Source organism: Ciona intestinalis, chromosome 8 (assembly GCF_000224145.3).
Source record: "Ciona intestinalis chromosome 8, KH, whole genome shotgun sequence".
Taxonomy (NCBI): Eukaryota; Metazoa; Chordata; class Ascidiacea; order Phlebobranchia; family Cionidae; genus Ciona; species Ciona intestinalis.
This window is the reverse complement of record NC_020173.2, coordinates 962830-986972: the sequence shown is the minus strand read 5'-3', so window position 1 is coordinate 986972 and position 24143 is coordinate 962830. Positions and strand designations below refer to the sequence as shown.

Here is a 24143-nt window from a genome sequence, read left to right as displayed (position 1 = left end):
GCATTTAATTNGGTGCAAATATAAGTGCGATGAGCGACGCTATCAGTAAATTGGAACCAACACAAATTGTCATATATTATTACAAAGTATCGCCCCGGCAGAGCTTGTACAAAGGCCAAAAAACGTGTTCGTTGGCACCGCACGAGAACCAGAGTTTTATTACGTCACTTTTCACGAGAATAAATTCACAACGATTGCTTCGTTTGTTAAGTGTTGAATGTATGCTACCACATGCGTCTTCCTTTATTTCCTACGCCAGCGCAGAGCGTAAAAATGTGACGCTCATACACGATGTTTCGATCTCGTGGTTGGTTGGGCAGTTAGCACATTCCTCCAGATTGTTATATTATGAAACGTCATAATTAATAGTTACGTTACAATAGGACAAGTGACGTAACAATTGAACGAAAAGTTATTCCAATTTTAAGCGAAGGAATGTAATATTGAATGCAACGCGTGTGTGTGCGTCTTAGCACTTTCTGGCTGCGTGCGTGTCTGCGGAAAAGGGGGCTGTCATGACAGCAAAACAGCCCCCCTGGTTGCGCCCCTGGTTATGTTGTGCGTAAGCTGTATAAAAATACATCAAATATATAGAGACTTGCATTATAATTTAAAATTGTTTTAAATATGAGCACATTAAAATACAACTTTTCCCATTTTAACCGGAAATTCTGTATACTGTGTTACAGACTTACTTTCCAGAAAAAAATATTATTCTGGTTTAAAATACGCTTGTTTTTACAGTGACCTGTCGGACAACTGGATTAAAAATATCAGTTCGCAGCTTTTTCCTGCAGCAATTTCCCAGCTATTAAAAAGTGTCACTTCTTTGTAAGTACCACAATTCATTTTAAACTAAACCCTAAAACATCTTTGTGTTGAAATAAATAAACTTTTATAGAAGCTGCAAGACCACCCCTATAAAATTGATAGTGTTTTTTTTAATAAAAATGTTTGAGTGTTATTATTATTTGCTGGTTTTTGTAATATATATAAAGAATAAAAAGGATTGTTCAGTTTTCCACATTGCATAGCAAATACTTTTTATATAAATATACTGATAACTAATCAATAGTCCTGGCAAAATCACCATATATTGTAGTAATGGCACGATAAATAGCATCGAATATAAATTCTAAGGTTAAACTGATGTGTTATCTGTTTAAAGTAAAACACTTTTCCTTCCCCAGTTATTGTTTTAAAATTCCAATTATGATATTTATTAGAACTTCCTCTTTTTGCTTTCAGGATATTGGCGGAAAACCAAATAAGTTATATTGGGCCTTCAACCTTCACTAATTTCAGGAATCTCAAGAGACTGTAAGTGCTTCTCAATAAGATTAGAGAGCTTGTTTATGCCAGACATGTTAGAGGAGCCACTCGTCTGAGTTGCGCATTGTTCTGTGTATTGTGTATTTTAAGTTTGTTTAAAATTACCTTGACCTTAAAACAAAATGCCATTCACTTAACTGTTTTCTTTTAAACTACATTGCCCTGAGAACTTGCATGGCAATAATTAAGCCTATCGTTAAAACCCAACATACTATTTTGCCAAATTTTTATATGTGTTTAGATAAGCAACCAAAAGTCCAAATAATTCCTTCCTCCGCTGTATGTTTTATGGTAAATGTCTTCTATAATGTATCACTATGTATGATATTGATTGTATATTTGTATGGTAGGCTCTATTATATACCATCATACCATCATACCATAATATCATTTCAGCAATCTGAGTCATAATAACATCGGGAGACTCGACAGATCCATGTTTCTGGGCCTTACCAGCCTTGAACGACTGTGAGTGTAATAATGTAGTTTGATGACCAAATAGATAAATATTATATGTATTATATAATTAATCCTTGATCTATAGCAGCAACTATAGCAGCAAATCCTTGTTAAAGTAGTTTGAATAAACATTGTTCTGGAAAATGGACTTTGTTTTCAAGAAGTTATTTTTTGTGTACACTGTACAATACTTAATAAATTTTACGTTTTTGTTATACGCAGTTAGTGGTGTATACACTATAAAGTAACTCATAAATCAACTTTGATTTGTATTCCAGGTATTTGAACAATAATATTTTCCCCCTCATACCAGGAGACACATTCACATCTCTGACATCGCTTAAAAGATTGTAAGTTTCTCATTTAAGTGATTCGCAACAAATTTTTACCACATTATCAACCACTTCTCCTAAAAAAATTTGTAATTGGTATTTTTAATTTACTATTCTGAAAGTATTTATTGTGTGACTGTAACATTTATTCTTACTAATTTGTTTTTATAATTAATCATTCTTAAATTATTGCTACTTTTTCTTGGATTTTAAGTTCCACATACGAGCAAGATAGAGGATTTAATAGTTTTTTTTATGGAATATCCATAAAGCCATTAAATAGAGTTGTTTTTTTTCTATAACATGTGTTACTACTTTTACGAGCTACCACTTTACGACTATTACTTCCTGCTATTATATCAACTACTTCCTAATCTATTGGTTCAATGTTTGCATGGTAATTCCAAGGTTATGTTACTATCATCATATTATTTCCAATAGGAATGTGTCATCAACCCACTTAGTATGCAACTGCATGATGAAGGAATTTCTGGTATGGTCTAAAATGAATAGAACAACCAAACTTAAACTGAACGGTGCATGCACAGTGCCTTTATCTATGAAAGGAATCAACTTAAAAAGAGTGAAAATTAAACGGTTGAAATGTGGTAAGTTGATATAAAGTTATGAAAGTCCATATAAGACACTGTTTAATTAGTTTTTTTTTGTAGGACACTATTTAATGTTAAAACACAAAGTCTGAGACAAAAAACCTGGAATGAATTTTTTGTAACAGAATTTTGCGTTGTGTTTAGGGCATTTATTAGATTATTTTAATGTGTTTAATTTTTAGTTCAGCAAGTTCTGTATGAGTTTTATTGTTTTACAAAGATGGTAAAACAGAAAGGCTAGACCACCCAAGTTGAGGGAAATGACATTGCAAATTTGGACTTTAGTAAAAATTATTTTGCTTTACCCTTAACAATAAAGTGTTATACTATCAGTTTTGTCCAAAATAGCCATTTGCTGCATTTGTATTATTGTTGCACTTACACAGTAGTTTTGTTACTCCGTTGTTTAACTTGTGAGGATAATTTAACGGATAAGTGGCGTTGTTACAGACGTGTTATCCGATCTTCCATACTTTGATATACGACCCGCTAAACAGCAAGTGGTGTTTGAAGGCGATTCAATTTCATTGCATTGTGAGGGCACCGACCTTTTCCATGCCAAGGTAAATCTGTTTACAATCACGTGTAACAGTAGCGGGCAAAAGGTTTTTTTATCGTCTTGTTTTTGTTGTTTAACTGTACAAACATGTAATTGGTGAACTTTTTATTTATAGGATAAACAATGAAACAACATAGATAATCTATTAAGCCATAGAATTAAGTCTGTATTAGACAAATACATATAGAATATGTTTATTTTAAGATTACTGTAATACCAATAGTAGAAGTAAAAGTATGAATATTCTGTGTGTTTTCAAACTTTAACCCGTCGGTGGTTGAACCTATTATGCCTGTGTTCTTTCAAACGAAATAGGCTTTCCACAGTTAAGCTACAGCTTATATTGTAGTAGGCCTATAGTTTCAGGTTTCATTCATAAATATCCTTTAATTTTTAGACATTTAGCTCTCTATGTTTCTCTCCATATCATCTGTATTTTGCTTATGTTTAGATCAATTGGAGTTTAAATGGTGTTCGCATAAGCAACTCGTCAATGCAAATGTTTAACCAAACCTTTCGTCGATCTTATGATACGTCAGTTGTATCAAGTAGACTTACACTACCTAATCTAACTGCACAATATTCAGGTAAAGAATATAGCGTTTGTAATATTGTATTAGCCGTTAGATGCAAAATTTGTAATTTTTTTACAAAATGTTTAGTTTTTTTAAAATTGCAGTCATATGTATAGTATTGTAGTATGACTATGAACGTTTTTTCACATTGTTTTGCACCGTATTTTTTACTTTCAAATAATGTAAATTAAACTTAATAGTAGAAAATCAGTGGGCCTTCTTAAGAAGCAGCATGTATTATTAAAAACGTTTTCTTCATTTAACTAAACACTTCCCAAAAACTTATTTCAGCACACATATTTTCTGAAATTAATGCCCCGTCAAAAAACATTTAAAACACAAATTCTTTGCAGGGGTGTGGGGGTGCACTATCTCATCAAATATTTCCTTCGTATCAAAACATACTGAGATCAAGGTGCTCAAAACCACAGCCAAGTATTGTGACAGGGTGAATGTCACAAACGATATGGGCAACTTCACGTGGCACGAAGCCGTGACGGGTGTCACGGTACGTTACAACTGCACTGAACCACAACAAGAAGTAAGTTAGGGTAGTAAATTTAAGCGAGCGAATGCAACATATTGAGTCTAGTGTTCCTAACCTCAGCTGGTGGTTGTAAGTAAGCTGCATTATCCTCGTGTTTATTTGTGGGAGGACTTGAATTTAAATTTTGGAATTTTTATTCATTATTTGTTCATCTAAAACTTTGACAATGACATATTCCACCTAATTTGTTTGCTTCATGCACAAATTAAAAAAAGGAATAAATTGCTTCAGTGGTTATCAGTAAAGCAGCATAACCATTTGACATTTTCCGTTTAGTTAGAAAAATACAAGGCTTTGTCATGCAACTGGTTGACTGCCTTTGCCCCACTTTATACAAAGTCCACACATTGTATTGTAGTAATTGTTGTTCTATATTCCCCAGATTACCATGGAACCACACATAGCATCACGACAGTGTATACTACCAGGTGTTTGGTCCATTGGCAACTACTCACAATGTCAGTTCCATGACCCACTTGCAAGATATTCTAAGGTATTTAAGTAAAAGTAAGAATGTAGCCATGCTTTTAAAAGAGATATTGCATTTTATTTTTCTGTTTTGAGTAAAGTCTGTTTAAAAAACATTAACATTTTTTTCTTCCTGCTGAAATATTTTTTACAACATGAAAACATAGTAAATAACTTATATGAAAGTTTCTGTTAGAACTTTATAAACAAAAAATGGTTTTGTTAATATCCTGATATACTTGTATATGCTGTCAGTTTATATGCAACTACAGTGTGTTACCAAATTACCAATACAGTATGAAGATTAAAATTTTATGCGTAAAATGGCAAGTTTTCACAAAGTTTTTACAAAAAAAAATTAAAAAACAAAACAATGATTTCCTTATACAAGGTTACCATAGATGACATGAAATACCAAACCATTAATTTACTGTAGAAAGTTCATACCAAACTGTCATTACCTCTCTTCAAATACTTGAGATCTCGATGTAATTATCGGCTGTGTTACAGCGCTGGTAGTTGTATAGTGTAACGTGGTGGTTATTATCAAATACTTGGATTTTATTCCTGTAATTGTTAAGTGCGCTGTATCCTCTCATTACTGAAAAGCTTGTTCTGTACTTTAAACTGTTACATTGTACAAGCTGTAACTGTAGCACAAAAATGGATTATTCTAAACAAATTTCGGTTGCATTATTGGCTGTATTGTAGTGGGGTGGGGTAAGATGGGACACGTTTAGCATCAAATATCTAAATATTCTAAAGTTTTTTTTTAACAATTAACATAGCACATAGGTATATGGTTTAAATTTATTTGAATGTTTTTTGTTTAGGACCAAATAGAATGAAAAGTGTCCTATCTTCCCCCACCCTACTTAATGTTGTTATTTTAGGTTTAATATTCTCAAGTAACCGATTTATGACTTGTGTAATTAGCATTCCAGTCGTATATCTTTAGAATGAATAAAGCAGTCGTAATTGTAACATGAATGTCTGTTTTCATACACATAATATTGGAACAAAATAATATGCAACTTTATGAGTAATTGTTTTTTTTTGTTTGTTTCTGTATGACTGAAAACTTGGACCCTGGGTTGGATTTATATTCATTAAGTGTTTTGCCCCAGAAATTACACGTTCACAACTGCATCAAGTATCGAACAGGCTATACTTGCGATACAACGCAAGTGGTTTTGCAATGCTTGTGTTTAACCACTTGGTTACAAAACTTTTTTTTTTCTAAATAAATGAGAAGCATTTTAGTGTTCTCATATGTACTTCAATCAATTTAAAAAAATACATAAACTTATCTTTCTAGATGATGCTTGAACGAAACATATCACGGGAAAATGCTTGGTCAGTGTGCAGTAATGCAGTCGGTAACCTGAGTGGGGTGATTGTCCGCGATTCAATCGGTTTCCAACTGTTGGGTGAAGTGATCGGAAACTGCAGTGAACATTTACAAGAGAACATGGTTGGTCATATTTTGTTACTTCTAAGCATAATGTAATGTAGGTTTTATTTGTCATACTCTGATGAAGTCTTGCCGAATGGCAAACAAAACATTGGAATAAAGTTTTCATTTTTATACCCAAGGAGCCCAAAATGTCTATTTTTGGTCTTTATGTCCATTTTTTTGATTTTTTTATTGATTTATTTACTGCCTATGTTTTATGCTTTGTGCATATTGTAAGCATGTGTTGATTTTTTCGTCTCATACCCCTATTTAAATTGATTTAATCCTGAAATTTCTCCTAGATATCTCTTAGTAGTTCAATACTGGAGTTAATGGGTAAGTCCATGTCATCCCATGCATTCTACTCCATACTGCCTTCGCATGAAGTGGTTCAAACATGTAACAAGCTACAACGAATACTGAAAACAACTGCTATAGGATTCCTTTCAAATATGACAAACATAAACATGGTATGGAGTTGAATACCATTTCCCTTTTTCGAGCTTTGGTAACAAAGTTGTTTTTCCAGAAATCTTCAAATATTGCGTTAGCTGGTTATAACTTTAACGTTACCGACCAAAAGTATATCTACTGCTCCATCTCTGAGGCGATTGAATGGACAGAATTGACAAAATATCCAGAATTGGAATTGGTATGCCAGGATTTGTTATTATTTAATTTTTCAATCCTTTTATTTTTTCATTCTTTTTTATTTTTTATACTTCACACATACATTACCATAACTGTAACACTAGGGGTATTTGTTGCAACAACTTTTAAAACCATACATTTATTGCACCCCGGTTTTAAGTCAAAAACAGCATTTTCACTGCTGTTATTTGTTCATACAAACTAGCATAGCTAAATAATACTGCATTCTCCACATCTGCATCAGGTTCCTTATAATTGACTATTAGTATGTAATTGCGTTTTAGCAATGTCATCCCAAATTAGTTGGACTAGATTTTTGTCTGTTACATTTTCGTAGCACCAGATCCTTACTGTATTTCTTTACACAAGAATCGTCCAACTGTATGAGCACCAGGTCAGGGTCAGATTCACGGAATATATTACAGTCGTTCAAAATTCTGTTAAAAAATGTAATGTAACAAATATATTGTCATAATGTTAACATTACAGTCATAATATAAACAGTATTTTGAAGCCATAGGTGAATTTTTTAAATATCTCATATAAAGCACAAGTAAAGAACATTTTGCATCACAGGCGTCACAAAGCACTCTCCTCCTACCACCTGCTGTTCCAACTGCGTTTTTGAATGGAAATTCAATAAACAAACTCTACATTGCTGTTTACAAGTATGTACCATCTATTTATTTTTATTATGTAGTAGTGGAGGAAGATGGGACACTTCTAGCTCACAACCAAATATCTCGATCGTGTTTTTAACATTTAACAATGGTTTATGGAAGTCGGAGAGATGCAGTTTTATATTAATTTGAATAGCCTATTCTGTGTTTACTACCAAATGGGATAAGAAAATAGAAAGAAACAGTGTTTTATCTTCCTCTGCCCTACTATACCAAAGCAAACTGTATTTAGCATGACCATTGAAAAATAATAGTGGAAAATGTTTTATAAATAACACCTGTACCTTTGCTGTTATTTTGGCAACTCTGCGCTCTTCAGACTCGGTAAGACCTCATTCATATCATATGGAATATACTACACATTTATATTATAAAGCAAATAAGGTGTATCTGATGCGACATTTGCCTATATTACACAGGAACGGCAATTTGTTTCAATCTTCCACTACAACAACAATGAGTCTTATGGAATACAAAGCATGGAAAAATCACCTTCAATCCAGCCAGCAAGAAGATAAAGGCAAAATAGTCGCCAAACAAGTTGATTTTCTTGCCGATATGACAAAATTTAAGCAGGAATTAAAAAAGAATATAAAACCTGATCCTGAACGACACGTTCTTGTGTCGAGCATATATTCCGTGCATGTGAACAATAGAAATGTGGTGAATCTCACCAAACCTGCTGTATATATCTTCCATACACAAGAGTCAGGTAATTAGAATAGAATAGTTCTAAAGCTGTGTACGAATTATTACATGACGATATGTGTTGTTTTGTTATATTCATGCAATTTAGTTGGCTGTTTTAAAATGTCTGATATGCAGTTATTTTCCTGATTTACCAAAAAATAAAGCAGTTTTCCATTAGACTCCTTTCTGTTTTTCCTTTTGTTTTATTTCGACACAGCGAGCTTTTTAATGTTTTTTACCACAAATATCTTTTAAAAATTTGTTTAAAAAAAAAAAAAATTTATAACTATTTTTTCCAGTTTCCCAATTGAACTTGGATTATGAGCATTACATTGCTATGTGGAATGGTAGTGGTTGGAACAGAGCTCATCATCACTGTATATTCAACCATACAACTCGTGATCAGCAACAACATAATATAACCGTCATACAATGTGATGTTCTTGCTACGTTTGCTATTATGAAGGTATGACCTGATATAATTTATTATTAGCATAGGCTTATGCAGCAGATTAAGGTGCCTAGGTGACATGTCACCTTTATTTTTAGTATTTTCAGCTTTGATTTTTTGGTACTAGGTAATAGATCTACCCCTGGCAGGCCTTGCTGTAGTACATAGGATATATATATATATATATGTATATAAAAGAATCTTTTTTGAAAATTTAAATTTAATTAATACAACAAAGCACACAATGTAATTTTTGTTTAAAATTTAACCCTATGGCTTCAATTTACCTTAGAATTTTAACAGGCTAAACATTAATAAAGCAGTTTAGCACTAAGTATAAGGTTTGTTTTATATATTGTGATATAAATTAAATGCCTCTAGCAAAGAATTAACTTAAGAAATCGCTTTAAAATGATATTAAGTTTCGAATATCCTACCATTCATAACCGTGTGTTTGTGTTTGCTTAATACTAATCCTTGTATTTGTGTGGATATCCTGACTGGCAGTTTTTAATTGTTAGCTAAGAACCTTTACTTTGCAAATATAAAAAGTCTAGTACTCCAGTTTAAATTTAAAATTCATGACATTAAATTTAATTACAAATTCGATATTGCTTAAAATTATTTTGTAGTTGCATTTGTAGGAAAATTACAGTTTGTGCCTTTTTATACTTTTAGGCTACAAAGCATTAAGCACTTTATGTGTTGTTGCCTAATACTACCGAAGAGGCGAACCTAATGCCTACATTCCAAGTCTGCTGGCCTAGAGCCTACTACCTTACTCCTATTGCATAAAATGTCAGTGTATCAGTGTGCCGTATACCCCTATATGTAGTATGCAGTATACATATATACCCATATAGCATAAAATGTATTTTACTACTCAGTAATAAACAACAATCTGATTCATGTTCTTATTTGTTCTTCCTTACCAACCTTTATTGTTTAACCCAACAGAACATTCAAGATCCTAACAGTAGAGGAGGCAACAATGGCAGACAAACAACTCTCACCCACCCCACAGTGTATGCTGGATCTGCTGTGCTTACACTTACTCTACTACTCATGCTCATCACATATGCAGTGTTCAGAAAGTATGCGCTTTTATTTTATTTCATTTTTAGTGTATTATCTTACACTTAAGGCTTAATGTGTTTCTTGAATTATTTATGCTTTTTTTTGTTATTTGAAGCCATGTTTGCATGCAAGCCAGTAACACATACATAGCACACTACACAGACACAGTTGAAAAAAAAAACTTTTTGTTTGTTTTTAAATTTATAATTTTTTCTAGCTTGTTGCTGTCGCGTGACGCCCGCCACATGATCATCAACACAACGTTACACCTCCTCGTTGCTGTCCTTACGTTCACTGTCGGTGTTTGGAGCATTAGTTCAAAGGTACGGTTGAATTATTGAATTATTTCTAACCATTATAAAATATTTCTTATTCCAAATACACATCAAAGTGATTTTTTAATGCTTTGGTATGTAAAAATTTGTATTTTATTTAAAAAACTGCTTAAAAGTGGGATATTTATAATAAAGTGTTTGAAAAACATGTTGACCAATTCTATGTTATGCATTTAAAAAGTTCAGTCAGCAAACTTATTATGTAAGGTTAAGAAATTCTTGTATGTCATTCAAATATTGACATTACCATACCCGCGCACATATTATTCCAATTCAAAACCTTCCCTGGAATGTTAACCAATTACAGTTGAACTGTTGTTGTTTGCTTTTCCCATTTCTGAATGTTCGAGCTGACAAGACAAATATTTGTTGAGTAAATTTGGTACAAATGCCATGAGTTCGGAAATATTTAATTGTAAAGCGTGTAATCTGGTTTCAACCGGATTAATCTGCTTTCAGATTATTAAAATATCTTTTAGACTTAACTTCGTGTTTGTCCATTGCTTTCAAAAATACTGTCAAGATAAAAGTTACAAACAAAATTAAACTAAAATGGCAGGGTTGACGATTACATAATAACCTTTATTTAATAATAAAGTGTTATTCATATTAATTAGATTCACAAACAAGCTTTAAAGTATTATCGGGGTGGATACCAACAGTCGTATCTCATATACCACTTGCCAAACTGTGACAAAAAAGTTTAAACACACAAATTTGAAGCCTTTATGGGGCATACAACTAAAAAACAAAATTTATGAATTGAAGAAATTGCTCAAATGTGATTTAAAAGCTACCACAAAAGTTTTAATGAACAAAACAGCTTATATATAAGAAATATATTTTGGGAAACATTGGTGGTATCTCTAGAACATATTTAATCATCTCTATCTATATAAATACATACCAATTTTCATTGTTCATTGGTATGTCTCTTCAAAATGCTAGACGCTCCTAAAGTTAAGTGAAATATGGCATACGATCAGCGCATATTTACACCATGAATTCACAAGCATTACAAGTAACAACCCACCTACTTTCACAGGTGATGTGTTATGTAACCGGCATCTTACTTCACTACTCCTCACTATCTGTTCTACTATGGATTACATTATCTAGTGGCAACATATGCAAGGAGATGTTGGCTGCTCAACAACCACCATTGTTGGAACCAAAACCTTCAAAACCAATGTTAAGGTAACTCATAGCTGGCAAGCTGTTTAAAATGCGGGGGGCGGGGGGGGGGCAAAGATAGTCAGACGGACATTCCGAAGAAATAAGAGGCTTTTTGCCTCTTATTTTATTACGGCAGTGCAGAAAAGACAGAACACTTTCAGCACATTATATCCAAATATCTTAATCGCGTTTTAAACAATTAAAAATGGTCTATGGGAGTAGTGAGGATACGGTTTAAAAATTTTGGGGGCTTGTTAGTTTACTACAAAATGGGACGAGAAAATAGAGTGAAAAGGTGTCCCATCTTCCCCCACTCTACTATATTTAAATATTCACTTTAATATCGTGTTTTTAATATTTTTCCAGATTTTACTTGATTGGTTGCGGAATCCCGATTATTATTTGTGGAATCACGGCTTCTGCCAAGATTGAAAATTACAATGGTGACGGTGGTCAATAGTAAGTAGGCAGTGGTGTGTCTTGCATCATAAATTATAATTTATATTCTAAAATGTAGAAAATCATTTAAACGAATGCATAACCTTAGCAACGATATATCTTTATATCATCAAGACGTTAACATTTGTAGCGTTTTTTGTGAACCTCGAGTCTCTCGCTTTTGGGGTTTATAAAGTCATATAAGTTTTTAAAAAATATTGTTTTTATATTCTGAAAGTTGAAATAGAAACTTCACATTATTTTGGTTTTCTAAAAGGTTACAGACATTGTAACGGTCTATGAGAGGCGTGTCCTAGGTCGCCCCGACAGGTCACACGACGGTTGTAGATTGACGAAAACGCGTACGTTGATTTGTTGTAAACGAATTTATTTTGTACGAGTACGCACGGTACGGTACGTATGTACGCACGGTACGGTACGTATGTACGCACGGTTTTCTAAAAAATATATACACGAATAAATAATACACAGGCACTTAAGTGATACACACACACTTAAATAGTACGCACACACACAGGGCGTACGGTTTACATACTATCACACAAAATAATACGATATATAAAAAACATAGCACCTACCGAACAATTTTAGGACAAGATAGCAGGCACACACAGGGCCGCTCAGGGGTAACTATTCAAACAAGATGGATGTTGGCAGATATAAATACAACAGTACACTTGGACTGCGAGGTGATCGGAAAAGAAAGATAAAAAATGATTACCAGCAGCCAAACGTGGCGTAATTGTGACGTCACATAACACATAAAATACACACACATGAGAAATTAAAATTAGGGGACATAAACAAGCTGCTACAAAGCAAGAGCGAATTATGAAGCAAATTAAGACGTTACAGACATTTTCTCAGCAACCAAGTTTTGTCCTAAAATTTAAAAAATGGTGCTTTATTTTACTAATCAGTGATTAACGCTTGTACTTTATTATTTCCAGCTGTTGGTTGTCATGGGAGACAAGTTTATATGCGTTCTACGCACCAGCTGCTTGCATCGCAATCTTCTGCATCCTCGTCTTACTTCGAATCCTTGCCACGCTCAACTGCGCTCCTAGTGGTGAAATGAAGAGGAAGTCACGAAAACGAAGAAAGCGAGAATATAGTAAAGAGTTTATGTAAGTCGGTTGTGTCTTGTGTACAGACTTTAATGTCTGACTTGTTGTTTGTGCAGGTAAGACAGAACTAGAAGCAACACATTTTTATGCATTATCTTTGTATCACAGGAGCGTTTTATGTCGTGTTTCATAACAAAAAATAAATGAATTAAAATGGTAACAGCTGTTGCTTAAAACCATTTTTATGTTTATTTATTAAATAAATATTGTTGTTTGAACACAGAGGGGAAGACACACCTCTACAATACATGGAATCTTCATTCACTCAACATTCCAATCCAGTTAACAACTCTTTCTCTAAGGATGTAAGTTTCAACAGAATAAATCAATCGGTCAAAACGTGTTTTTTTTTTAATAGTAGGGTCAAAAGTATTGAAATATTTGTGTTATTTTTTAAAAAAACAAATCGTTCAAAATGTGTTCAAATATCTTGTGCTAGTTGCATAAATGGCTTGACAGAGAGCATGAGGATGCAGAAATTCTTGCTTTTTTTAACTCACACAACTATTCAGGTTGAAAATGAACAAAGTTCGAAGACAAGATTACAAGGTGTCGCGCTTATTCTTGTTTTATTTATAACAACGTGGGTGACGGCTGCAATGACGGTTGCAGCTCCAAGAATACAGGTTTGTTATTCAAATGTCAGGAGTAGTTTATAAATAGTAATGTTTTAAACATTCGCTAAAATGTGCCTTAACAATATTCAACCCAATAATTAATATAGTATGGAAGAATTCAATGTTTTTAAGATGCGCCTTGACAAAAGCAACTTATAAAAACTGTTCTCTTTTTTTTTCTAACAGGAACAAAAGATATCAAGTCATGTCCGACAAACTTTGTTCAACCAAAATTATTTCAAGGTGGGTTTCATGCTTTTTAATTTTTCAACTTTTGGTATTGTAGGGTCGGAAAGATTGGACACCATTAGCTAATGTTATCTGAATATCCTGATCGTGTTTCAAACAATTAACAACGGTCTATGGGAGTCATGAGGATATAGTTTAATAATTCTTTAACTGTCCTTTTTATTTATTACTAAATGGAATGAGAAAATAGAGTTAAAAGGTGTTTCTTCTTTCCCACCCTACTGTATAATTAATAATTATTATTTTATTACTTTTTTACTTGTTTTTAATCTCTTTAAAAGTAAAATATTGTTTTTTTTTTTCAGTTTTTCAAGCAAGAAGAGCCGACTCCATCCATCGATCTTCATCTCATCTTCTCGTGCATCTTCGCGATGATGTGTATCGCCATGTCATCCTTCCTCCTCATCCAACATCTTACTTCGAGATCAGATGTCCGGAGGAGCTGGAGGAACCTTTGTAACAGGAGGAAGAAAAAGGTCCTGGAGGCAGAGAGCAACATCCAGATCAACAATGACATCGCAACTAACATCCCGGATCGGAAACGAGAGAACACCGTCACTACTGCTGGTTAGTTGAACAATTTTTTACCCAAAAAATACTGTATATATATAAATGTCTGTGTCAAAAGATTCAAAAATCATTAGTGAGTCATATTTTTTGTTTTATTTTTTTTACTTTTTTTTAAACTTTATAAATCTTGGCAAAATACGTTTACAAGCATTTTCTTTAAGCTTTCCTTGAAAAAAAAAAATTTTTACAAAAATACTTTTCTTGCTTCAGCAACTGATCCAACAACGACTGAAACTGCTCTTCATCTCACAACTGGAGGAGAGAGCTCTCGTGGTAATCTCACTTCTCGTCACAGTCCATTTGGCCGGAACAGCTCTGCTCCCCTGCCCGGTGGCACATATGACACATCCCGCGCCAGCAGTGCACATAAGTGCGCACAGTTTCACAGGGAGAAAGCATTAAGCAACACACTCACTGAGAGTGGTCTGCTTGTCCCACATTCCAATTCATCATTACTGTTGGTAAGTTTATATTGGAAATCAAATTATTTCTCCAATATCTTCTATTACTGTATTTTGTGCCTTAAAACTAATTCTCACCCCCTTTCGAGCGTTTTTACTGAAAGTCAATGGACCTTGTATGCCCAAATTATGTATATAGTAAGATTTTTTTGGCCCACTATTGTTCAAAACACAATCAAGAAATATAGGATTTAGGTGTCAATAGTGTTTAAAATCTAATCCTCCCCCCCAGTACTATATTTTGTATATAGTGGGAGGTCTTATTTGATAGTAAACAAAGAATATTCAAAGAATTATAAAACCGTATCCTCACGACTCTCATGGGCGATTGCTATTTATTTAGAACACTATCAGAATGTTTGGATGTTATGTGCTAAAGGTGTCCCATCTTACCCCCCTCCCCCGGTACTATATTTTTGTACATGAAGCTGACTATGTATATTTACTTCCTTTTTATATGTTCTTCTATTCCTCATACCATCACTACACCTCTATCACCAGCCATCTGATCCAAACAACTTCTACACACTTACGGAACACCAACATGGAGATTCTTTCCACTCCCCTTCACAAGAGTGGGGTTACCATGGTTATGGACAACATTACTATAAAAGCAGTTCAAAACCAGTGAAAATGACCAATTTACAGGTAAGTTAAAACTTTGAGTTTTATTTATATAATAATGGAGTGTAAACGTATGTGGATATATAAAAAAGGGTAATCTGAAAAATCTACGCTGCCTTTCAAACTACAAAAAAAATTAGTTAATACTTTTTGTTAATTTAATATGTTTTTTATTAGGTTTTTTTCTTCTTTTTTTTCAATCCTTATTATCAAAAAAATGTTTGTCTTATGCAGCAACACCAGTTGGATTCGAGCATGACCGAACACAGCTTTGATGACAGTCACAACAACATGCATACCATACCTGTTGTTCTTCAACACACACAACCAAAAATTGACAACAAAGTTTTGTATCACAGGTAGGGAGGGATATGTTGTACATTTTTATCGGCGGTAATAATTGAATGTAACTTACTTTATTCTCACATGGCTGGAAAATGACAGTCGTTATAACATGGGTGTTCTGTTTTATACACCTCGTGCCAGCTTACAAGTTACCAAGTATGTTACTTTGTTGGTGAGTATTTTTTATCTGTGGCTGATAATTTAGACAACCAACTTTATTTTTTCAGATATCAGAAAATGCGAAAAGCTTTAGATGCGAAACGTAACAGACAGAAGAAGCTTACAGTTCTTCGTGAATACGCTCAAGATCCGCTCACAAGCAATGATGAGTCTCCCACCAAACCACAGAAGTCAATCGACAAAAGTTCGGAACAGATTCCACTTCTATCTAACGTGAGCAAATGCCACAATGCTAATGAAGATGAGATGGGTTTGGACAATTTAGTCAACACAGGTTTGTTGCTGTTTTTAGTACATTATAAAATTTTTACGTAACAATTTAACAGATTTTGTTAAAAAGTAGTTTGACATACGGATGTTTTACAAGTATGTTCGTATTAATCATTATTTTGTTTTGGTCTTTTCGAAAGATTTTTTGTATAAAAGTAAACCTTCTGTTGTTTTAATCATGGTTATTTCCTAAGCTTCTAGGTAATTTATTTCTTTTAATTATTTTTTTTAGATAATATCATTACACTTCCCATGCCAAAGCCTGCAGATGAGGGCGAGCAAAATTACAGGTTGCTGCTTATTTCATCTCCAAATAAGAAGAAGGGTGAAACATGTATGCAGGGGAAGTATGGTCAACGTAAAAGGGTGACGGGCGACCCCAATCTTGTGTCATCATACAGAAGAAAATCACTGCAACAGAATACAGTGCCCTTGGAACCTGGTGGAAGCAGCAGAAGTGCAAAGAGAAGGAGACCGCCGGCTTCTAGGAGACGAGCCAGGCAGCGTGCCACAAGGCATGAGACTCAGATAAAAGCTGCGGCCTCCCATACTGAAGCCACAGCTTCTCAGGTTGAAGCCACGGCACCTCCAGTTACTGATAATGTCAGTGTCAAGAGCAGAATGTCAGCTAACCAAGCAGCTGCTGAAGCTAGGAGCTCGGGGTGGGCCATGCACCAAGACAAAGCACACAACTACCTTACTGCACAGGACTTGTTCTCAGGAGCAATGCACCTTCCATCAAGAAAATCTTCAAGTTGCCAGGCACCAAGCAACACCGAGCCACAGAACCCAGGTTTTCAAATTATAGACATGGATGACAATAACGTGGGCCATGAAAATGCCACAACTTCTCCTACAGAAGACACAGACCTGGCTTACGCTGCTTTGCGAAACGAAACAAGCGTGTAATGCTTGAACCAGCATTTCTACCAACGAGTGTCTCATCTTCAATAAGTATTATAATCCATCATTTTTTTATTGCATCTCATTGTGCTAATTCGCATACATTGTCATGCCTCATAGTTATATGCAAACGCCAAACTTTAAACTTTGCGCTCATTTTTAAAGCAAGTGCGATTACCATAAGCTTTTCAATCGGAACTATAAGATCCCAGGTGCTAAAAATTTACTTTTTTACCATTTTATGCAGTTCAATTTGTCAGATTTTACCATTTTTTTATTGTTTTTTTTAAGCATTGTACAGAAATCACTAAACAGTTACTGCCTTTGCTAATTCTAAATGTTCAATGTGAACATCTTATGTAAACTGTAAATATTATTACTAACCAAGGAACATCACTTAACGTAATCTGATCATGCTTACGACATCTAATACTCGTTTCAAACCACTGGACCATCACAATATTTTGTAGATATTTTCACTTTTCCATTCGTTCTTACCTTTATTCACGAACCCGCTTTTGTAGTTGTAAGCCACTACCTCCATTCTGCTGAAAATACATCACCAAGCGCTACAAATTGTTAACAAAGCAACTCTTGAATCTCCTAAGACAAACATTATGTTCTGTTCTTTAAGTAATCACAGCCCACAGGATATGAGCCAGTCTTTTGCTAAAAAAAGTTTAAACTTAGGTAATCACAGAATATGAGCCTCTTTTTGTTCAAAAAAGTTCAAACTTTCTGGCCTGAATCTCAGGTCCCATAGTGTGTCACACTGCAGCCTCTTCCATGAAGATTAGAATAGCCTACAGATTAAATTTGTATATTGAAAAATACCAACAGGATTATACAGAACAACAAAACACACAGTATACCATTTAATTGCGGCATAGCAAGCAGGATGGCGCAGTTTCATTAAAATAATCTGAATTCAACAAGAAAAAAACTTTACTCCATGCACTAGTGATAATTACTTTTAAACTTAGTGTAAAATTTGCGCAATAGACAGTGTATGCTGCATGTATTTGTTCAAGTAGGCGTTCCACTATCTGTGTGTTCGTAATTTGTGATTCTGCGTTGGCCAAGACGTGAATATATTTGCTGCTTGAGGTAAATCTTCAGGATCCCTTTGATCGCAACAAAAGCTATTCCACCCTGCAGTATAAAAGGTAATGCTGTTAGCCTGTTGTATATCAGAGTCATGGAAACACCGAGTAGTCCAACTGCCGCCTTTGTGTGTTCAAAAAAGATGAATTTAAACGAACTTGTCAAGTTTTATTTGCGATTTCTTTTTATGGGAAGATGTAAAACAGCTTCTATTTACCTTACCAAACATTTTTTTGCAAAAATGTATAAATTTAGCCGCATTAAATGACTAAAAGGTCACAAATCAACCGCTTCTAGTTCCATTTTTTGATACAGAAAACAAATAACACACGTTTTTAAGACTTTTCAACTTTTAAATTTATTTTGAAGTCCGAGTTTTCTTTCAAATTACCGAATAACATGCATTTTCCCTATACCGCTGTGTGTTATTTTGGAAACAAGATGGCGTTCAATTTGCCTTTTACGTAACAATGGGTTGAACTACTCGGTATTTCTATGGCTCTGTTGTATATAAAACAGCAACATTGAATACCTGCCCAAAATCTAAACATTTGAAAATTACTATAATGGTTGGTAGTATTTATAAAAGCAAACTAACTTCCACTTACCAAAAAGCTTCGTTGAAGGTTACCATCCACTTTTCTGAAGCCGAGTTTACCCACGATTGTAGCTATTGTTGGAAACAACATTGCACCACAGAAAACTCTGGTGAACTTTATCTCTCTCGCTGGTGCCTCGTGTGGTTGAGTGGGGCGTACAGTTCCATAAGTATTCCTGAAAAATTGGACTAGCATTATCAAAGGATAGAACAAAAAAAGTTACTATCCATACACTATAGAGAAGCATTGTGAATAATTTTGAACAAAATATTTGACCTAAATGCAGCCACTTGTATTTGATTTTTTATTTATATAGTTCTATTACTATATCTTCATAGCCTCACATTGGGAAGAGGTAGTTAAGAATACCAAGCTTGTGGGCGTGACGCCTCCACACTCGAAGTAGATACTCATCCCACTGTATCATTTTGCCCAACACCAAGCCAACAGGTATGGCTGGCAACCCAATAAGTAGGAACAGTGGATCAGCTCTTTCCATCATGTCCAAACCTTCTTTGTGACCTAAAACCTTAAAAAACACTTTTTTATCATTGTTTTTAGATTAGGAGCCTAGTACTTTTGCTGGTACGTGACAGTAAGTGAATGAATAAATGTAACTTACTTTATCCTCACGTGGTCGAAAACAAGTCGTTATAACAGTAGTTGTTCATACACCTCGTGTCAGCTTGCGAGTTACCAAGTATGTTACTTAACTTACTTTGTAATTGATTACTTTTTAGGGGAATTTTTTATGTATGGCTGATAATTTGGGCAACCCATTAGTGACCACTGGGTTGGAGCAATTGCCGTTAAGTGTCTTGCCCAAAGACACAACCCATTACCTCTGGGTTACAGCCAGACTCGTTAACCACTTTGCAGCGCCTGACGTAACATACTACTGCCACTCAAAAGCAAATTGGTACAAATTTACATTGTAGACTATACCTACGTTTCAGATGCTTTGAATTTTTAATACCTGCATAACAGTAATAGCACCATATGTTACAGCGGTCCAGTAAACAGAACCAAGCAAAACACCAGTTGCAATAAGAGGGGATGCTTTGTATATCATTCTGTCCACAGTTTGAATTATGCCACAAAATTTACCTAAACAAATATAAACATGTTATACTCATTACGCAGTACGTGTGTAAGAAAATTACAATTTATCCAGTGTACAGTTACAATATTGTAAATAACTTACCAAAGGGTGGGAATGTTATAACATACTCTGTGTTGCATTGTGGACAGTGAACTTTAGTGTATGAATGACCTTTTTGTTTCTCGTCAACCCAGCGCATTAAGCAATTGTGATGGACCCACTTTGTAGTACCCCTGCATCTGCATGGCCGAATCCACACAGCCGTAATGTCATCTGACTCGCTACCAAAACAGACCCAACAGCTTTTTCTGAATAACACGAATGAGATTAATTAAAAACTACAGTATTTAACAGAGTAGTTGAACTTACGACGTGTCTGGATTATCAGGGGCTACATTCTGAACGGGTGGAGTGGGTATTGGATTGACTTGGTCTTCGTTTTGTTCAGTTGCTGAATTTGAAATGTCCATTATACTAAGGCTGTACGATAAAGACGTATATACACGACAGCGACCAGGAAGTTTTTGAAACAGAATACAATCACTGCTGCTTTTTCATAATTCACAAAACAAAACCTTAAAATATTTACAAGAACAATTACTTTAAATACCAATATAAAAGCAAAACAAAAGGAACCCTACAACTCAACAGAGCGGAACGCTATGGTGTTTCCAATCGCAACTGATAATGTTTGCAAAAATGTAGCATAAAGAACTATCTGGTATGTTTACAAAACTATCTAGTATGTTTACAAATGTATTAATTTCAGTTTTTAGTGTTTTACAAGGTTCTGCTGTGCTAAACTGGCTTAATAGAAGACTTTATATTTGCGAAATTGTAAATGAAATGTTTATTTCTATGTGCGCGTTACGTGATGGTTTGATTTGTATCCTATGACTCCGTTTTTTGTAAAGAATGAAGTTGCTATACTTACCACAAACCACTACCGTATTCACACGTTGTCACTTAACACAAAACACAGTTGCCTTCGATTTTGAAAACGTTTTTGTATCTAGTGTTTTTGTAACTAGTGTGTTGTCGCGCACGCGGTTTTACGGCAAGACTACTTTCAATAATAGATAACAATGTTTGTAGGTCCCGAATACCAGCTGTTAAGTTCGCTGAAACAGCCACTTTCGTTAGAGCTATTTGCGAGTGACATGCGAAGCCATATCAGATAAATGCCAAACGTAAAGTTCACCTCGTTGGCATGCCTAATAGGGTTGTTTATATTTGTTGGCATTTACCAATGGTCGGACGACCCAACACAGGGGCCAAAACTTTTTCCCCTGAAATATAGAAACAAAGAAATTGACAGTTACACAAACTCAGCAACTGTAAATTTAACCAGTACTACTCAGGATAAAGACCGGTGAGCTGTTTATTTTTATAAATTTTATTCCTTAGCAGTAACCTATATCTAGAAGAGATTTTAATATCATTCACTTTTTATATTACTTTACTCAGAATTATGGCATTATACTCTTACAGGGAGATACGCATTCTGTTTTGGAAACCCATATTTGGCCAATACATTAAATTTAACATTGATCGCAAGCAGTGTGGTAACTGTGTGGTTTCCTATGATACCAAGTACTTGGAAAGTAGTGATGCAGTCATAATTCACTACAGTGAGGCACGAGTTGGTGCATTACCTAACCCAGCCAAGAGGTTAGTACAATTTAAAGTTTTGTGAAGAAATCTGTGCTGTATATGACATTGGTGTGATACTATGTAAACTAATATTGAATTATTTCTACAGGCATCCCAACCAAATGTATGTGTATTTTTCAATGGAGTCACCGTATGCAGTAAGCGTTTTGCGAGGACTGCACTTTGATAGTTTAGGACCTTACTTTAATTGGACCATGAATTATAGACGAGACGCTGATATTTTTTTCCCGTGCTTTGAATGGTATGTTGGACAAAACATATTTAATGGAGACACAAAAGATCAGTATTCCCTCAAAGTGGTACAGGACATAATATCTAAAAAGTCGAGCCCACTTATGGTATTATGGATGGCTGGAAACTGTGGTTCAACACATGGTGCTAAATTACGAATGCAATTGGTAAAAGAAATTGAAGCAGCAGGATTAAAAGTTGATAAACGTGGAGGGTGTTTTGGCACCCAAGCTCCAAAAGGAGATGTTTACAAAACATTTGCTGCCAAGTATAAGTTTTACTTTTCATTTGAAAATGCAATGCACTGCCGAGATTACATCACAGAGAAGTTATGGAAAAATGCCTTGGATTCTGGTTTGGTTCCCATAGTATGGGGTCCCAAACGTGAAGACTTAGAGCAACTCGCACCTAAAGGATCCTATATTTTTTATGAGGATTTTCAGTCATCTGCAAAACTCGTTGAATATTTAAATTATTTAGATACAAATGACACTGCTTATGCAGAGTATTTTAATTGGAGACTTGAGCAACCATCGCCATCTGTTTACAAAATGGTGGATCATGCCAGTGAATACAAAAGGAGGAGTGGAATATGTCAGATGTGTCAAATGCTGACAGAAAAAGTCAAATTTAACAATGTAAGTAAAATTATAAAGTCTTTGGACAGTTGGTGGACTGGTACAGAGAGGGAAGAATGCTTAAGCAACACAATACCGTTGCATCCTACAGGTTAATGCATTGTTTGTAATGAATAACATTTGTACCGATTGTAAGAATGGTATTTCTCCTTAAACTTACTATAATTAATTTTACAAACGATTTTACCAATTTTTATTTCTTTGATTGCACAAATTTTTATAACATAGGTATAATATATTATATGTATTAGATGTTGCATAAATATTGTCACATACATTTTAATTGTGTTGCCCATCCCGGAACTACGAGCTGTTATTACTGTTTAATTTTCGTAATTTTGTTACTTCAGAAAGCAGTTTCTGATATTCCACATTACATGTTTGTACCGATGTAAACTCTTGTATATCCTGTGAAACAATGTTATCTTCTGGCACTGTTAGAAAACCAGCTTTGTCAAAGAGTTCCAATAATTTTCGATTGTAACCTTTTTCTGTAATGAACTCATTGTAATGAGCTTGTTCTATATTGTCCCATTCATATCGCAAACTAGCATTCATTGTTACATAAACCAGCATTGAATCTGGATGACAAGCAAGTGGAGTTTCAAAAATAAGTTCGTATTGACACCGACTAGGCTCTGTTACAGAAGTTATATTATTAACTGTGCCACACTTTAATAAAACACGAGCCTGGCGTGTGACAGAGCCACAGTCATCACCATTCTTCATAATCATGGCTTTAAACGTGTTATTTGCTATCTCCCATTCTTTCCAAACACCAACAACACCACTATATGGGTTCCACCTCATTGACCGTTCATGTTGAGTGAGATTATGAAACGGGCAAAGCTCATACTTATAGTCACCCATGTAGGAAAAACACTTGCGAGACAAAGCTTTTAGACTTGTTGGGCCAGAAAATGATGCTGGAGACACCCTGGCTGTTAGTTTTGACCTGGAATCTGCACCTACACCAGCATTCCAACCATAATTTGAAACCTCATTGACTATTTTCATTTGCATTATGTCAATTGCGTCACTGCATGTAAACAATGCAACGAAGCAGTACACAAGTAACGTGATCATTATTATAAAATGAAAACCTATAGAACTAGAAAGTAAGTAAAGAAATAAGTGAATACCTTTCTCTTCAAGATCTTCTGTAGTAAACTATTGTTCTACATTGGATACTTGCATATCAAATTGTAGGTACAAAACAAAATTCGTTTCTTTCGGGAGATACCCGAATAGGAAGTACAAGAGTGCTGAGCTTTAATGAGTGGACACATTTATGATTTTGAATCTGTAGCGTGACCTGTTTGGTGCTTAGTATTTAAACTTACGCAAAAAGATTAAAAACTTTGTTTTAACTTCCTTGGTCCACTCATGTCTATTGAAAAATAAAGTATCTTTAAAATGCATACAAACTTAGACGGTCACGTAAATCAACGGAGGGTTGCATAAAAAACTTAGATGTCAACCCCTGTCTACTCTGGTCGTCGCATTAAAACCGCAAAATATTTCAGAGCCAGATTGTCCAAGGTCACACCGGATAGCAAGGACAATATGCACAGGTCCGTGTTGAGTTTTT

At 34.6% G+C, this 24143-nt stretch overlaps 4 protein-coding genes across 4 annotated transcripts in view; 2 read left to right on the top strand and 2 right to left on the bottom strand.

Annotated features, from left to right (window-relative positions):
• LOC100180051 (adhesion G protein-coupled receptor A3) overlaps positions 1-17787 on the top strand; it is a 19882-nt gene extending 2095 nt beyond the window's left edge. Inside the window, exons 3-31 of the mRNA XM_009860944.3 lie at positions 745-831; positions 1249-1320; positions 1729-1800; positions 2070-2141; positions 2565-2731; positions 3185-3297; positions 3745-3880; positions 4222-4409; positions 4798-4908; positions 6202-6357; positions 6642-6809; positions 6869-6991; positions 7567-7658; positions 8090-8382; positions 8660-8826; positions 9769-9905; positions 10106-10211; positions 11269-11420; positions 11766-11858; positions 12809-12985; positions 13209-13290; positions 13498-13611; positions 13789-13845; positions 14157-14418; positions 14632-14882; positions 15384-15530; positions 15741-15865; positions 16079-16305; positions 16534-17787. Coding sequence (XP_009859246.1) covers positions 745-831; positions 1249-1320; positions 1729-1800; positions 2070-2141; positions 2565-2731; positions 3185-3297; positions 3745-3880; positions 4222-4409; positions 4798-4908; positions 6202-6357; positions 6642-6809; positions 6869-6991; positions 7567-7658; positions 8090-8382; positions 8660-8826; positions 9769-9905; positions 10106-10211; positions 11269-11420; positions 11766-11858; positions 12809-12985; positions 13209-13290; positions 13498-13611; positions 13789-13845; positions 14157-14418; positions 14632-14882; positions 15384-15530; positions 15741-15865; positions 16079-16305; positions 16534-17210 — 4624 coding nt within the window. The 3' untranslated portion in view covers positions 17211-17787. The remainder of the gene's footprint in view (positions 1-744; positions 832-1248; positions 1321-1728; positions 1801-2069; positions 2142-2564; positions 2732-3184; positions 3298-3744; positions 3881-4221; positions 4410-4797; positions 4909-6201; positions 6358-6641; positions 6810-6868; positions 6992-7566; positions 7659-8089; positions 8383-8659; positions 8827-9768; positions 9906-10105; positions 10212-11268; positions 11421-11765; positions 11859-12808; positions 12986-13208; positions 13291-13497; positions 13612-13788; positions 13846-14156; positions 14419-14631; positions 14883-15383; positions 15531-15740; positions 15866-16078; positions 16306-16533) is intronic.
• A 262-nt stretch (positions 17788-18049) lies between these two features.
• LOC100180011 (E3 ubiquitin-protein ligase MARCH5) lies at positions 18050-20616 on the bottom strand. The gene is made up of 6 exons (XM_002131871.4): positions 20379-20616; positions 20112-20317; positions 19884-20014; positions 19252-19436; positions 18917-19082; positions 18050-18356 (listed from the first exon to the last, which is right to left on the bottom strand). The coding sequence occupies exons 1-6, from the start codon at positions 20477-20479 to the stop codon at positions 18231-18233; spliced, it is 915 nt and encodes a 304-aa protein (XP_002131907.1). The 5' UTR covers positions 20480-20616; the 3' UTR covers positions 18050-18230.
• Positions 20617-20910: 294 nt separating this feature from the next.
• On the top strand, positions 20911-23136 carry LOC100185529 (alpha-(1,3)-fucosyltransferase 6). Its single transcript, XM_002131900.4, has 3 exons — positions 20911-21381; positions 21501-21680; positions 21772-23136. The coding sequence occupies exons 1-3, from the start codon at positions 21191-21193 to the stop codon at positions 22646-22648; spliced, it is 1248 nt and encodes a 415-aa protein (XP_002131936.1). The 5' UTR covers positions 20911-21190; the 3' UTR covers positions 22649-23136.
• On the bottom strand, positions 22722-24121 carry LOC104265888 (N-acetylglucosamine-1-phosphotransferase subunit gamma-like). The gene has a single exon (XM_009860943.3). The coding sequence runs from the start codon at positions 23636-23638 to the stop codon at positions 22856-22858; it is 783 nt and encodes a 260-aa protein (XP_009859245.1). The 5' UTR covers positions 23639-24121; the 3' UTR covers positions 22722-22855.
• Between the last annotated feature and the right edge of the window lie 22 nt (positions 24122-24143).